Source organism: Thermobia domestica, chromosome 1 (assembly GCF_964235325.1).
Source record: "Thermobia domestica chromosome 1, izTheDome1.hap1.1, whole genome shotgun sequence".
Lineage (NCBI taxonomy): Eukaryota > Metazoa > Arthropoda > Insecta > Zygentoma > Lepismatidae > Thermobia > Thermobia domestica.
The window spans coordinates 246,766,301-246,783,517 of record NC_137454.1 but is presented as its reverse complement, the minus strand read 5'-3'; the positions used below and the strand labels follow the sequence as shown (position 1 = coordinate 246,783,517).

At 35.1% G+C, this 17,217-nt stretch overlaps 1 protein-coding gene across 2 annotated transcripts in view; it reads right to left on the bottom strand.

The window, feature by feature from the left end:
• LOC145694951 (uncharacterized) overlaps nt 1-17,217 on the bottom strand; it is a 136,117-nt gene that overhangs the window by 36,093 nt on the left and 82,807 nt on the right. The window contains exons 2-3 of one of the 2 annotated variants that reach the window (XM_081771763.1): nt 13,759-15,791; nt 5,054-5,178 (exon numbers count right to left, since the gene is read on the bottom strand). In XM_081771763.1, coding sequence (XP_081627889.1) covers nt 5,091-5,178; nt 13,759-15,791 — 2,121 coding nt within the window. In that variant the 3' untranslated portion in view covers nt 5,054-5,090. The remainder of the gene's footprint in view (nt 1-5,053; nt 5,179-13,758; nt 15,792-17,217) is intronic. The other variant, XM_081771754.1, reaches the window with a different exon arrangement.

The following is a 17,217-nucleotide window of genomic DNA, read 5'->3' as shown; positions in this document are numbered from 1 at the left end:
TTGTAACAATATTTTTTGAAATATGTAATATTCCTTGATAACTTTAACTCTTTTTAGGAAAAGGGTCTGAAGGTTACATATCACATGCATATAAGTGAATTTTTGAATCCTATTTTTCGCCATAATTAGCTCGAATAATTATCTCGGCCGAGTTCGTTAATGCAATGAATCCGTTAACGTATTAATAAGTAACGGTGACTATAACGGTTGTTATCCATACTCCATACATGTACGCAAAATTTTTAATTCTATATTTTTTGTAATATATAGCTAGAGTGATTACCTTGTGCGAGTTTGTTAATGGAGTAAACTATTAACACGCTAATGGACAAAGATGGCTATCTATAGACTTAAAACGAATATTTGAATTCTATTTTTCTTCTTTGCAATCGATAGCTAAAAGATAGACCGATTATCTCGACCGAGCTTGTTAATCGAGTCAATCGATTAATATTTTGGCGGATAACGGTGACTTTTCACGGTGTCTACCTATATCTCATACATTGAAATATTTCGCGTAATCCCGTATACTGCTTTTATCAGAATTTATTATAGAGCATTCTTTTAACTAGTTGTCAGTTTCCTTTAAGTTTCTCGCCTTCTATTTATTTCAAATCCAAGTAGTGGAAATGAATGTGAAGCATCAAAAACTATACTCGTTCCTAAATCAGAATGTACTTGAAGGGAGCTTAGGCGAAGCTTCTACTATTCGACTCGATTCACATTTATGTTTCTGTCCGACCTGTTTCACGATAACTCACGTAACACTTCTCCGATTTAGATGAAACTTATCTGACTTCCTCCCAATTAACCCTGTTGTTTGGGGTTGAAATCCATCAAGTATAAGAGACTAAAAGGGGGTAAAATCAATTCCATGTGACAAGTTTGCACATGAATCTGCAAGACAATTTTCCGATATAAACAACGCAAAAAATTTTCGATTATGACAAAACATTTTTTTTATGGATTGTGAATGTCTTCCCAACTTGGGGTTAAAATCTAGCAAGAATGGAAGTGTAAACTTCAATTTCAAAAGTATGTTCAACAATAATTTTCGTTAAAAATTTTCTATTATTGTGTTAATATGTCGTACATTTTCTGTTAGGTTTTCCGATTATCATCTCTGCAGGAAGTTAAAATCAATAAAGAATAAAGTAGTGGATTTACCTCCTATCCTCAAGAACACGTAACGATATTATGGCTTTATTTCTTTAACGAGTTCCACGATAACAAATATAAAGCTCATTTGGTTTTGATACAATATTTTGTATATTTTTCAGTGATTCTTTTTCGTAATTCCCTGTGTTTGGGGTTAAAATCAGTCAAGAATCACCGATAAATTTAGTCTCTCAATGTGATATGGATTACTCCCCCGCCTCCCTTAGATTACAATAATATGTTCAAGATATGTTTTGTTTAAAAAAGTATTGGATTTTCATGGAATATGGTGTACATTTACAAGCTTTCAGCATCATTCCCGCCACTTGGATTAAAAATCAATCGAGAACCAGAATGAATTTCCCTACCCCCATTAAGGTTTAATTAATATATATCCTATGATACCTTTTGCATATAGCCCCTATTATTCGATATTAACACAATATGATGTACGTGTTTATTGAGGTTTTTACATAATCCTCACTCTTGTAGCTGAAGTCAATCAAATATCAGGACTTATTTAACCCCCGCCTGATGACTTAAATAAAAATTCTATGGTAACTTATATATATTTATAATTTCTTATTGTGCCAATTTTTCGCAATTAAAATGGACCACAATGAAGGATCATGTATCCTTAATTTTAAGTATAAACGTTTTTAATATTTCCTGAATGTTTATTAATCACATTCAGATTTTTATAAAGCATTGTGTGTCTTTTGTCGGAGATTAGAGGCTTACTCCCGTAGTTTGAGATTGAAGTTAGTGAGAGAGGGGACTATTTGCTTCAATAATGCACAGTATTACTAGTGTTTTTACGAAGGATATCATAGATCATATTTTTATTTTCAACTGATAGGAGGGAGGGGCGAGTGACTCATTCAATATTAAGGAAATAAATTCACCACTCCGTCTTAAAGAAGTGATAGAAAACCTCTGAGCATTTACGTTTGTATGTCAATTTTGATAAAGACACAAGTCAACCTTTCATTCTGGCGTTCTCAGAAGAAAGGGAGGACAGGACATGACTTTCACATTGATTTGCTTTAATTACCTTGCTACGTAATTAAAGCAAAGCAAAGCGCTTCTTTCAGAATACGAACGCATTAACAACTCACCATGTTTATTCTTATTCTTATTGTATTTTCAGTATGATGTCCTATTGGAATATGAGTCTTCACATCACATGAAGTTGTAATAATAGGTTGTAGGAAATTAATTATACAAACAATATGAAAGTCTATTTCTTTGATTTTGCGGTTATATGGGTGTGTGTAATTCAAAAAGAAAACTTCGAGGAAACAAAAGAGATTAAACTAGAACATTGTTATCCAATAGTATAGCTGTAAATCCCCAACTATGTGCATCTAGTTTGGCAAATGAAGGCATCAAAATAAATGATCAATTTCGTCGTTTTGATTAACGTGTTCAGATCGTTTAATGTTTTTTTTTTAAATTTTTTTTACACTATCCTATATTGTTCATTCATTTACCATTATAAACATTCATAATTTGCTGTAAATATTGAACTAATTTAATAAATACATAACAAACAAATCCCGTTTGAGGGGCCGAGTCCTCTTTCCGCCTCGTGGCTAACCCCTTGGGATAATAATATGACGAGTTTAGATGGAATCACGATGATGGTTTATTATATGTACTATATATATAATTTTTACACTATACAATCAAAGCGTGTATTATTATTATTTTGTGCTGTCCCGATTCGTGTGATTTTGTAAGCTATTTGTCCTAAGTAGTGTCCATGGATGTCCATGTTGCATGCAATTTAGCATGAAGAATTACATACTGTATAAAGGTACTGTATAATAAAAACAAAACAAAACTGATCAAAGTACTAAAGTACATATTAAGAAAAGTTGTGTAACAATTTCCGCAAGGTGACATCCCCTTCATTAACGTGTCTGATGAAAGCACAAGTTTTATTAATATATATTCAGTGCTTTGGCTAATTTTGTTTTATTAATACAGTCATTTCTGTAAATACACCTTTAAACCATACGACATGTGATGAATTTTGGACTTATTTTCGAGTAAATCTTCAAAATAGGAAACAAAATTTATTCTGAACACTTTGAGATACTATTGCATATTTAGATGTTGAAATTTAGAAAGCTATATTTAAAAGAAAAGTACTAACTTCAGGTAATTCTTTGCAACTAGTGAACAAAATAGTCCTAAGATAAGCATAAGCATGCAAATGTACAAAAGCCATGGAACTTTTCATCGGTGAAAGTTTTGAAAATCTATGTGCTATCTACAATACTCTCCCTGTCTTTGCTGTAGTTTACATAGAAGGAAAAACAAAAATCCACCAATTTTTTGGAAATATGTTTACAAGGTACTTTTGTACAAATGCGTTTGATATGTGATTTCGTTTGTTTTGATTCAAAATACCTTTTCAGCACCAAAGCCAAAAGAGACCGAACTTATAATGTGATCGAAGCCATGTGTAGCTTAACCGTAAATCAACCTCCTTTCTCTTGTTAGAGAATGCCAAACCATGTGGGAGTTTCTTTAATCTCATCTTGTATTATTTCCAAATGATTTCTTCTCCATGTCTGCTATAACATGAAATTATGTATATGTCATCGCTTACTAGCGTTTGTTCTGTCATTATTTTTAAACATCCAAATTATAATATGCTTTATCTCGCTGCACAAAGAAACAACCAGTTTTAAAATAATCTTCGGAAATTCAAAAGTTTATTATTTATTGAAACTAAACTCGTGGCACGAAGAACCGAAATGTTCAAGCCAGTCAGCAAGTTAGGGAACGTATAATCAATGATCATAACATAACAAATCTCATTAGTTGCTTTTTTACCTTTCTGTTTATCAGAGTACGTTATTTCTTTTAGTGATGCTGGATAGTCATCCTGAATTTATGACTAACTTGAACTGAGGCTCAATAAGGATGGGCTAGCCTGATTTTACAATGCAAAGGACTCGGACTCACTCTGCTCAAACCGAATTGCACTCTCTTGTGTTTGCATTTACAAGCCTCAATTTGGATTGGCCCTCATTTAAACTCAGAATCTGGTTCGCTATCACTTATATCACTTTTTGGCCTCGAGACCGATTAAGCCCAAAGTCCGAGTTCGTGAGTTTGGCCATCTCTCCAGTGAACTAACACCTTACTACCAGCACCACCTGGATTTTTCAAATCACCCATCCAAAGCTGGTTGGACCACACACTGCTTGAGTTTAGTCTTGTCACGAGAACGGTAAGATAAGCGCGTTGCAAAGGCATTGAGTTTGCTTTGAGAACATCTGTGTTCTCCACAAACCTTCAGGTATTCAATATGTACAACAGGAGTAACACGAAACACATCAACTGCCACACACACTCAAGCTGAGGCCTTTCAATACTATCGTAGGTCTGAAATATCATGGTGAATGAGTGTCTATTCTTTGATGTAGCTCCTCGAAAAGAAATTTGATCTTGCGTGATCGCCGATCACATTAGAGATTCGTTATAATTGGGAAAATATATCGTTCGGCAGCATTATAATTAAAAAGTGATGAACTTCATGTTTAAAATAAGAGGGACAGCTGTCTTGTTGAAAGAAAAGAAAAACCTTTAAAATAAATGAGTTTTCTCATTATACGTTGGTTTTACCTAGATAAATTCAGGAGTTGCATTGTGATAAACTTTCGAAACACCAAGCTTATTTTGAAACGAGCTTCATGAAATGTGAGTTGGGATTTCTTATCGTGTTAATTGAGGGTAAATTATATTGTTAGTTTCGTGTTAGTGAAACATGCATGATATTGCAAAGCGTAAATAATAATAATAATAAAGCTAGAGGCAGATTGTCTTTGCGTTTCGCCAACCGAAGCGGAGTACTGTAAAGAATTAGGAAATTACGCACCCGACTCTGAAGGTGATTACAAGAAAGTAATTAAAGATTATCGGGAGACATCTGCTGTCGCTGTTCTAGGACGACAGTGCCATTTTTCCGAGGAAACTCTGGTGCAACGAAGCGGTTGAGCTTTTCTGCAAGAACACAAATACATTTGAGGAATTCAAAGAAGAGACAATTAAATGCATTCTATTATAGTTATCGACCGAATTGTATTAGTAATCGGTAGAAAGTGTGAACTTAATTTTGTTAATTATGTTATGTGTTAATAAAAGTATTTTCTTAAAATTTGGATGATCAAAATACAGAAATTCAGAATCTGATCAAATTAACGTAATGAAAATGAAGATGGGCAGCTAGAATATTAAATCAATTCTGGTTTATCAGAGCAAATCGTCAGTTAGTTTGTGGTTGCATGAAACGTCAAATAGTACTAATGAGTGTTATGACTTTCTTACGTCATCATCATAATCAACATTGAATCTGACATTAAATATTAACTACCACCAATGGATAAAAAAACGGTAAAGCACCATTTAGGGACAATTCCCAAAATTAGGAAGGTTGAGAGTTTTATTTCTTTTTTAGTATTTTATTTTATGATTAGTAGGGTGAAATTGATGTAACAATATTTTATCTGTTACACATATATTTTTATCTGTTTATATTCTCAGGTGGGATTTTTTTCTATCAGAAGTATAAAGTTGCTATTCCTTTATTAATTTTGACCAACCATTTAAATATTTACAATTTGAACTGTAATTTCAGAAAGTCTGCAAAATATTTACAGTTAGCATTTTATATACAAAATCTGATATGGTAACAAAAAATTATAAAGTGCACAACTACAATAATTTATAAGCTACTCACCTTTAATGTTTTGGGAAATTTGAGCTATGTTTATAAAAGAGTTATAGCGCTGTGCGCTGTGTAGACTGAATTCTAAAATATGTCAAGAATGTCGTAATGTTATTGCAAGGATGAACAAATGAGTTTGCTGAAGTACTTAAGTGCAGATTTCATAATTGTTGATTAATATGGATATGTTTTATGTTCTGTTTCTGAATAAGCGATAAATATAATAATATCCTATTTTGAAAAGGAAAATATACAATAGGTAAACTACACAGCATTTGATTACTTTTCGTTTTCCTTCCACTCGGACATATTCTCAGTCGCCATCAATACTGGTGGCCAGTTAAAGCTACTTTTAACTCTTCCCAGATCTCCTGGACATATTCTACTGTACATACGATTTTAGGATTCGACCTCTACAACATTGAAGTCGTCAGCTTTAATTTCTTCAGGCCAAACGGAGGGCCAGAAAAAGATCAAGGGAAGAACGCACACACACAGACACACATTCGTATATATATATATATTTATATATATATATAGACCCTATATGGATACCGGAAAGGATAATTTTATATACTTGACATACATTACAATATAATATGTCAGGGAGAACAGTCGAGGGCATAATAAGGACCAGGAGGACGCTCGCCTCCTTCCGCTCCGCTCTGATGTTGTCAATGTTCTATAACGACAATTAAAATGATATTCCGTGTCGTATTACTACTATGTCTATTGGACATTGGCAAATGATATTGTACTATGTTCTTGTCATGTAGGATAATGGTTTGTGGCGAGCTACTTAATATTGGTAATTAATTTTGTACAGTTCTTCAACCTTAAAAACTATGCTAAGGCATAAGTACACATTTATTTTGATAACTATTGAATATACCGATAGTATACGCAATAACTTCCAAAGTACGAACTATTTGGTAGAATACAAAATGAAAATGTTCATTCAATACTCTTCTTCTTTTCACATGTTTTTCACAGGAGCCATATTCTTCTATGTTTTCAGTGTTCTGATACCTGTTTTCGACAAAAGTTTATCACATTCCTTAGTAATAAACGAATATATAAGCCAAAATCACTATGTATTTGCGAAGAAACAATATTTGTCAAATAATGATCTTTTGTTAATCGAAACTCACTAAACACTCAAATATTTAAGCCTTGGACAACATATCTTATTTCTTTATAGGAGTTGGCAGCTGATGGCCACTGACGATAACACTAAGATTTAAAGACAAATTTTAAAAATATCAACTGAACCAGCGGCATTCACAACGGGTGCTTCAGGATAATAAAAAGTGCCCAGCACCATATTCATCTGGTAAGTTTTAGATATGCGTATGTATATGCATAAATGTATGCATATAAAAATCCTGAAACGATATTATCCTCATGAAATTCTGTATATGCTACTGAATCGAACACGTATAGGCAAATACTTCTCTTAGAAAGCATAGTTGCTTCATTATTTTGCGTATATTAATGATTTGGGTTTAGGGGACAAAACAATATACGATTATAGGGAGCACATAAAAACATAAAAAAGGTAGCATGCAACAAATTAGTTCAGATATTGTCACGTGAAATATATAAGTTTCCACGTAGAGAGGAAGATACAGATACAGGTAGTGCTTTAGATTGTACTTTTAACAGTGGAATTCCTTCTCGAAGTAGACCCTGACACTGCATTGCAAGCAAAATCAAATTACATATTTTGTAAATAGCCAGGTATTGAACTCTCTAATATCTCGTACTATATCATAAAACGTTAAGAATTTATGACCATTCTGATACGGAAATGTATGATCGTATATTTTAATAGCTGTTTAAAATCTTTAAGATAAAAAATATCTTCAAAGGGGAACTACTTAAAGAGTTTGGGTAGCTGAGTGATATTTGTTTTATAGTCTACTGATTTATAGGGAGATGAATTCTTCCTTTTAGACTTCCAAACTATGTTATTCATAAAAGTGTCGGAAGTTTTATGGTCAAGGTCAAGGCGCACTTGGCGCTCGTCGCCTCTTTTAAGTTGGACACAAGCAAGCAGGAGAAATTAGATTTACATTGAATTTGGACCACCCGAGTGTGACGTATTATCATTGGGACCAAGGTGGAACAAAATGAGCCCTGCGAGGCTTCTAACCTCCCTTCGCTCGCTAACGCTCGCTCAGCTATATTTCGTAAAATAAGAAAGTCACTTTTTTATCAATAAAGTTGTGGATGCAAAATTTATGCATTATATATTACGTACAACCGAAAATAAGAATTATTTTCATCTTATTTTAACAAGAAAAAGTATTATGAAAATTTGAAAGAAAATAAAAGAACTTTCCTTGGGCCGAGTTTGAACCCACGCCAAAAGTCAGTTATATTACTAGCTTGCTCACCAATACGCTCGGTTACGAGGATTAACACCACCTAGCATTTGTTTTCTGCTATATGCATGCTACATGGCGAGAAACGGATAATTTCAACCAATCAGAACCGTGTATTTAGTTCCTATGGCTGGGATTGAGTGTGATTAAAATATATGCGGTCAATGCACCTCTGTACTATATTTCAAGAAACATTCGTTGAACATTTACAAAACCAATAGACGGCTCCTTTCGACTTAAGAAAACGAAAATTACTGCAATCAGGAGGTAACTCGGAGTAAACATATGTACACCACTTAACTCTGGATAAGTCCCTAAGGGATTAAATAGAACTGAAATAATAAAATCAAACCATTAAAAGTCTCCTTCATTGAAGAATACCTTCTCACATACATGAATGGGCTGAAATCAAAGATGATGCAGGTGACCAACATCCGCAAACCGAAACATAGATAGATTATTTGGTAAAAATTGCGAATGGAGCTGAAACGCACATTCACTGCCGCTTACAAAAATCTAAACCATGATGTTAATCATATCCGAAGTATAACGCATCTTGTGAATTAAGTTTGTTACATACGATATTGTCTTGAATTGTATTTCCTCTAATACTACCCTTTTCCGTCTCTACGCCATAGCCTCTCTTCTCATTAACTTCTCTGACAGTTGCAGACGTGCTGAGATTCAACAACAAGTTCAAGATCAATGCTCGGGAACGTAATTATAGAAGTTGTCTTGTTGTATTATTTGTCTCTTTCTCTTCCTTCAGTTCACCCGTCAACACAAGTTTCTTATTGCATCGTTTCTTCATCCCTCTAGTTCGTTAACTAAGTTATGATTTTAATTATCATTTCAGTATGCATGACATCGCTGGCATTCGAATCTTTTTACTTTTCGTTCCCTCTTTCTTCGTCTCGTGCTCAAACTATTATACTCCTCTTTGTCAATGAATTATATGGATTAGTCTCGGAAATTTTCTTCTGAACAGGCTGCATGTTATCAATCACAATTAATTTTTTTTAAAAAAAATTATAAATTTCAGTGACAATATACTAAATACTTTTTAATAATAAAAGTTTATGTTCATTCTTATATTTCACAAGAATATTCTGGATTCTGCTTTATGTATTTGATTAAAACAATTTTGGGGTATGAAGAACACAAGTAAGTCTGTTCCCGCCTCCACGAAGGGGAGTGGGGCGTCTAACCTTTCACGGCTACTTTGTCCAAAGTGTATTTTCCTGTTTCGTGGCAGAACTCAAGGTTGTTAGGATTGAATGTATCTGTCAGTATAGGTAGATAAAATAAATACTGGAAGCACGCTTTAACAAATTTATAGAAGTATTGGGCCTTACCACACTGCGAGCGAGTTTCTATTTTTCTTGCCTCCCGTGAGGTGACGGTGCTCTATATGTGCGTAAGTCATATATGTTTCGAATTATTGCTCTATTTTGTGTATCATCCTTCTCGTTTCATGTATCTAGGTCAAGTATATGTAGGTCATGTATTTAGATCATTTAAAACTAATTATGAGATCTGCATATTTCTAATACTTGGACAGATATCAACAACTTTATCTTTGCGGAAAGAAAATACTTTTCCCAGTTGTAAATCAAATCGCGATTGAGAATACAATAGCTAGCTAAACTCTTGCTGTTAAACATGAAGTTTAAAAAAAGAAAGGAACATATTCTTATTCACGGGCAGGTGAAACATTCTAGCGAACCGTCATTAGGCCATTACTAATGTAGAATACCTAGCAACATGCTTCCATAGTTATATTTTTAAATAACACAGTGAAAATTTAACCTAACAATGGAGTAGAATATAGCAATTTAATATAATAAAATTCAATATAAAATGTGTCTTTACGAAACATCAAATTGCAAAATATGGAACCTAGTATGAAATGAACTGTGAACCAGTGTTGTTCAAAGGGGAAGTTAGGAGTTTTAACTCTCCTCTCGAGCAAATACTACGGTATATTTAAATATATACAAACATTATGAGTGTCCTGACATTAGAATAGAATATTGAGTGGTTGAACACTCTTCCCTTGATGAAATTGTGCGTATGCCAGTGCAGTAAACCACTACTACTCTGAATCTAATCATTGTAAAGATTTAGTTCATTGAACATAGAACTATATGCGACAAAAGTCAGTGCTACGCACAAGCTCAAAAAGCTACACTAAATCGCATTCTAACACTAACAAGTTATTTGTGCTCTACAGGTAATTTTAAAGCTAAATTAAGATTCCTTTTGAAAGAATTCACAAACGTAATACACAAAAAGAGCCGGACTATTTGTGAGAACCATCCAGAACGTGAAGAACTGTTTGGTGTAAAACACAAACGACAGATGATATGTGTAAAGGATTTATGAGAAACAAACTACGAGTATATACCTTATTCTTCTTTTCAGTATATTCATCATACACATTCAAGTACCCACCATAGTGAAATACCAGTTTTTCTATACCGCCATTGCACTCTACAGCCGATAATATATTCAAAGCACATCTGATGTCACAAATAGTGGGAGAAGTACTTATCGACAGAATCTTTCAATTTTCCAAACAAGTGGAAATTTAAAACAAACAAAAAAATCATAATTGACACTTCACAGTTGGCAGGATTGTCAATTTTATCGTACATGTTCGTGATCCGCAACGCGATAGCGTTTATATTCAATATGTGTCTTCACCGACTTGCTGCGTGGCTGAAACCTGAGGGTTAAATGTTCATTTTTTCTAGAAATGAATTTCACACTGCAGATGAATTTCAAAGATGCTGTCATGCATGGTTAAATACATTGGCAGCAAGAGAGAGCAATGAAAGATATCAAGTTATAACAAATATGTTAATATGTATGACGAATATGTTCAAAAGTAGAGGAAGGACTGTAGTTTATGTGTCATAAATCTTTTGTACTATCATTTGTGATTTGCTTTCACAGCAAAGCGTTTCTTACTTTCTAGATGGCCCTCGCACTGTTTATTCTTCTTTCAAGGTAGTTTTTCAGTCGTGTTGAAGTTAAGAAAATGAAAGACGAAGGAAATCCCAACGCTTTATGTAACCAGGATCAAACAAACAGGCGAAATTCTTCTCAATTAGTTTAATACCTTCCGTGACAGTACGATCGCTTGAGTTTTTAGTACTTTAGACTAATTTAAATAGAATGTTCAGAGTTTCAGCTTACTTCGTGTGGATGTCTTGATTCCTCGATTGATTGCGTACTAACTTATCATTTCGAAACTGGGGTTAAGTGGAGCGTGGACATATAGCTTACTGTGGACTTGAATCATCTTATCTAACCCAAGTCACTTATTCCAAACAGAGGAATAATATTTAGTTATAAAAGAGGTCGAATGTTAAGTGGATTGCATTTGAATAACAAAACAATACAATATTAACTGAAAAGCTATGGAAGGGAAGATTACATTTTCTATGTAAAAAATTGTAGGATAAAAAATAAGCAGAAATCGGAATAAGTCACATGTTTGGATAATTGAAAGATAATGGAAAATTTTCAAGAATTAAAATATATAATTAAGACTATGAAAAATAGCTTGATTAAATTAACATTAATGTCAGAGAAGTAACACTTAAAATTAGTTTAGTAAATTAAAATTAGTTCATTAAAATGTAAAGTGACAACTTACACTGTATTATACAAATATATAGACAACATATGTACACCACATTTGCAGTTAATACCCTGGAACTGCTCTCTTTTTGTGGGACTGCACTTGAAGTCATAAATTATTTTTTCACAATGTTTTTCATATGTTTTTGGGGGGAAGAAATAACGGTTATCTCTTTTCACTATTTACATTTGTTAAAATTAAAAGTTAACTTCTGGAAATTTTAAATGTAAAGTTAAAATAAACATAATTGATTAATTTAATCGTTTTAACACCTTAATTACAAAGCATGGTATTTGATATCATTATCAAAAATTTTGACTGAAAATCTAAAAACAGATAGAACGTTGTAAAAACTGTTTTCCTAAGGCACTACAAGTCAGACTACATTTGAACTTATCTAACAGTAGTGCCAAAGGTTAAACTGGCAACGTAAAAGAAATAATGAAAATTTCTGAAGTTATTAATAGGAATTATTTTATTACACAAATTAATTGTTGCTTATGAAACTCATGATCAAAACATGGAGGAGAAACTTCTTCATCTTCTTACTTAGTTGGACCCACTGATGATTTCAGGTATGTCCATGATGAAAATTTCCCCCCGAGCATTATCTCCGATCCTGCTTAATGTGAATTGCCAATATTTTTGCAATCCTACATTTCACCTTCTGAATACCTAAACAGTAATTTCAAGTGTCCGTTCTGTGACTGATGGGAAAAGCAGGCATCCGGCAATAGAAATTGAGCAGATCCAATAGAAATCGGTGGCAGCAAGTGTGCAACATCAAGAAAACATAATTTCCAAGTTAGGACTCACACAAACAAAGAAAAGGGGCCACATTCTGTTTCAGACTTCGTACAAATTGGGAAGCGTAACGCAACGAAAAACTTGTAAAAATGAATTATACCTTCTATGTCTATTATTGTAAACTAAAACGCTGGTTTTAGGTTGCGTTGACGCATACCGTTACGGAACGGGACCCCAGAAACTTGTAATTCAATTCAAAAATTACGTGTTTTCTGAATATTCTCCTTCAAAAGCGGGAATTGACAAACTCAGTATAAGATAGTTTCAACTTTGACTTAAAACTCTTAAAAATACAAAGTTCAATGTGGTAATAACTTTTATCTATGTAAATAATATAAATACAACAAAAATAAATATATTTGTAGAGAGGTAGTTTAAATAGCACAATTTACTTATTTTTGAAATATATAAATATTTTATTACGGATGTACGAAGTTCATATGGGTAATATTTAATATTATAAAACAAAAAACGGAATACTTTATTTTGAAGATTGATGTAAACCACATTTTTAAACTGTATTCTCGTTAAAAACTCCTTTTTACATTGAATATCTCATATCTATAGTTTGACTCGGGTCCTACTAAGATGACTTTGGTATGATGTATCTTACTCTACTGTGTTAAATCTCAGTTTATCAGAATTTAACGAAATATAATGTCGCGAAATCCGCCAGGCATCCGAAATCGCATGACTGGAAAGGATCACATATTAGCTGGGAAAGAAAATATTAATGTTTCTGACAATAGCATCCTTTCTTGTGCCTCTAAAACTATTTTAAACGTGGCATTCAATTATTCTCTTGAAAATGTTGGTTTTGCCAGCGGTTAACATAAAATATTAACATAAAATAAGGATTACTTGATACAGGACTCAATTTTGATCAGTTAAAGTAATAAACCAAAATACAAGAAATAGTTAGATGTTCAGCGTTAAAAAAAAAAAAAAAAACTTAAAGACTCGTTTTTTTTTTTTGTTGATAATTATATTTTAACTTCATTGTCTCTACTTACCCTGGTCCATATCCTTGTCCGCCTCCTGAATCCCAACCTTGACCTTTGGGGTCCTTAGGTCCACCGTAATTCCATTTTGAAGCGTAACCCTTGTCATTTCCTGACCAGCTAGAAGAGCTACCACCAGGTCGATTTGAGTCATATCCTTTATCCCAGGCACTATTTCCTTTGTTGTCCCATCCGTTGCCTCCTTTGTACCAACCAGAACTACTGCCTCTATTGTCCCATCCTGGTCTTCCTTGGTCAGGGCCTTTCTTGTCCCATGAAGAACCGCCGTAGCTGCTTCCAGGTTTGTTAGCACTGTCCCAAGTAGATCCCCCATAGCCGCCGCCTGGTCGACCACCACTGTCCCAACCCTGACCTCCACCTGGTCTTCCCCCGCTTTCCCAACTCCCTCCCCCATAGCCACCTGGTCTTCCACCACCACTATCCCACCCAGGACCTCCGCTTGCACTTGGCCTCCCTCCACTATCCCAACCAGGTGAACCATAACCACCCCCTGGTTTCCCCCCACTATCCCAACTTTGGCTAGCATGTCCCCCACTGTCCCATCCTTGAGGTGGTCCGTGAGGTCCACCAGGCCTTCCACCGTGCGGTCCGCTAGGTCTGCCGGTATTATCCCACCCATATCCTCCTTGAGCTGCACTTGGACTCCCTCCTGGTGGTGGACCATAACTCCCACCTCCCCCACCAGGCCTCCCTCCTGAATCCCATCCTTGACTACCATAGCCCCCACTAGAAGGCCTCCCTCCACTGTCCCAACCTGAAGGACCATGACCTCCTGTTGGTCTACCGGGACTATCCCATCCACTTGCACTGGGTCTTCCTCCACTTTGCCAACCTGATCCTCCATGACCTGGTCCTCCTCCTGGCTTTCTTTCACTATCCCAACCCTGTGATCCATAACCTCCGCCTGGTTTTCCACCAGTACTCCATCCACTTCCGGATCCTCTATTATCCCAACGAGATGCACTACTTTGATGTTCAGCGTAACCTCCTTGAGAAGGTACACCATAGGTTGGTCCGGGTCCTACTTTGTTATTCCAACCAGGACCACCTTTATTATCCCAACCAGGTGAACCTCCTTTTGTATCCCAGCCAGATGAGCCACCTTTATCCCAAGCTGAACCACTTGGACCAGGTCTACTTCCTGGAGGAGGACCATACACAGGCTTCGGTTTCCCAGCTCCTGATGGTCCATATCCTCCTCCACCTGATGGAGGTGCGTAAGAGTCTTTGTCCCAACTACCGCCACCACCACTACCACCACCACCACCCTGCCAGCCACCTCCGACTGCATTTCCAGCATCCCAATGAGTTCCTTTACTATCATAACCCAAATTGTCATAACCATGACCTCTAATTTTTGGATCATTTGCTAATTCTGGTTCTACTGTGCCTTTAATTTCCCAGCCAGTACCATAACTCCCTCCTCCCCCACTAGGTGGTCCCTTGTCATCCCATCCAGCTCCATGTCCACCTCCACCACTAGGTGGAGGGCCCTTGCTCACCCATCCAGGATTTGGATCACCTCCTTGTGGGGGTTGCTTGTCCCAACCTGAACCGGGAGGTGCAGAAGGAGGATGACTACTGTCTAAGCCAGGTCCTCCAGGATCACCTGGACTTCCAATAAGTCCTTTAGTATCCCAACCAGGTCCATGAGAATCCAATGCAGGACCTGGACCATCAGGAATATCACCTTTTCCGTCCCATGTATTTGTGGCTGATCCTCTGTTGTCCCTGGAATCCCACCCTCTTCTGTTCCAAGGGGGAGGACCAGATGGTCCTCTCTCCCAACCTGCTGGGTGTCCTCTATCCCAACCTGTACCACCTCTATCCCAAGTGTAAGGTCCAGCACCAATACCTCTTTCTCTTCTTGTTGTTTGTGCTCTTTGAATGGGTAAGTGTGAGCGCCTGTTCCAACTTGGAGTGGCATATCTTTTGTAGTAATACCTGTCATCCCTTGATATTCTGTATAAAGATTCGTTGGCGACAGATGCTGTGATTGATATTCCAAGAAGAAGTAGTATGACCTGCAACATTTAAAATAAATAAATAAAAATTGTTATATGGCGAACCAACGCGTACAATTTTAGTTAATAGATTTGAAGTCCAGTCAATATATATCTCTTTTAATGTAAAGTAATTATACGTTTGAATTTGTTCTTAACAATTTATCATTCATGTTTTACTGGAATCCAATTGTATTTGTCATGCATCTAAAAAAAAATTATTTGCATTTCAACAAATTAAACTCAATCTCAGTATTCTACATAAGAAAAGGTTAACACACACCACAGCTCAAATACACGGAAGTACATAAATATTGAAATGTAATCAAGCTTCTATAAAGTGAACAAGAAAGACAAAAACATCAATCTTAGGTAAAATCTAAAAAAAACTTAAGATAAAATGCTATCCAAACATTGAATACGATAACACTCCTTTTTACGCTTGAACGGTTTTCTACAATTCTATGCTTAAATTTTGGACTATTCAAGATAGTTTTTTTATTATGCAGTGAGAACTAACATTCTAAGACCTGAACGTTACTTACATTTACTTTCAACTTTCAATATTAAGTCAAATATATTTTCTTAAATACATACTTATACATACTTTCTTAAATGGACTGCATCCTAATTACTAATGGAATCCTAATAATGAGTGTAATTTCCTAAAGACGCCTAAGACATAAGTTTCCATTTAAGTTTGTGGTAAAATTATTTGTAATGACTTCAGTGGTCTCACGTTTCCTCAAACAAATCAACATAGCTAAATTCCACAGTAGTATGCTGTTTATAAATATTTTTATGGGCAATCAATCTGAATGAATGAAGGTATATGTAATAACCTTATATTCTTCTATAATAGCATTGAAAAGTATATTTATAAGCTATTTTAAAATGATTTTTAGTTGTAAAATTTTAAATGCAGATTAACTCTCGAAATTTCAATAATATCATTTTTTTCATTAACCATTTTATTTATACATCTCTTTTTCTTCTTTTTATGAGTTCAAAGTCCCTTAATTATACGCTAGGCTAAAGGAAAACGGTGATTATGATAATGGTCGAAATGTTGGAACAAAGGAATTGGATGAAAACTGTAAATCTCCGAAAAAATCCACGTATATATTGTAAACCAAAACTCACTTGCCAGAGACTATGATCAACCAGAAATCTCACTCACCACATGTGAGCAATTTACCATTGAGCCACCGTGGGCTCTTATATTTCACTTGATATGCTTGATGACTATGAGTTATCAATATATCAGCACTACACTATATAATCTACTACACTAATTCTAGAACGAGATCATACAATCAAGAAGCGAAAATCATACAATTATTTGGCGCACTAGCACGAAAGATGAAGAAAAGAAAGAATAGCAGAATATGAAAGAAGTTAATATGTTAGCAGTTGTTGTTTAATTTCAAAGACGACCCGCTCGGGA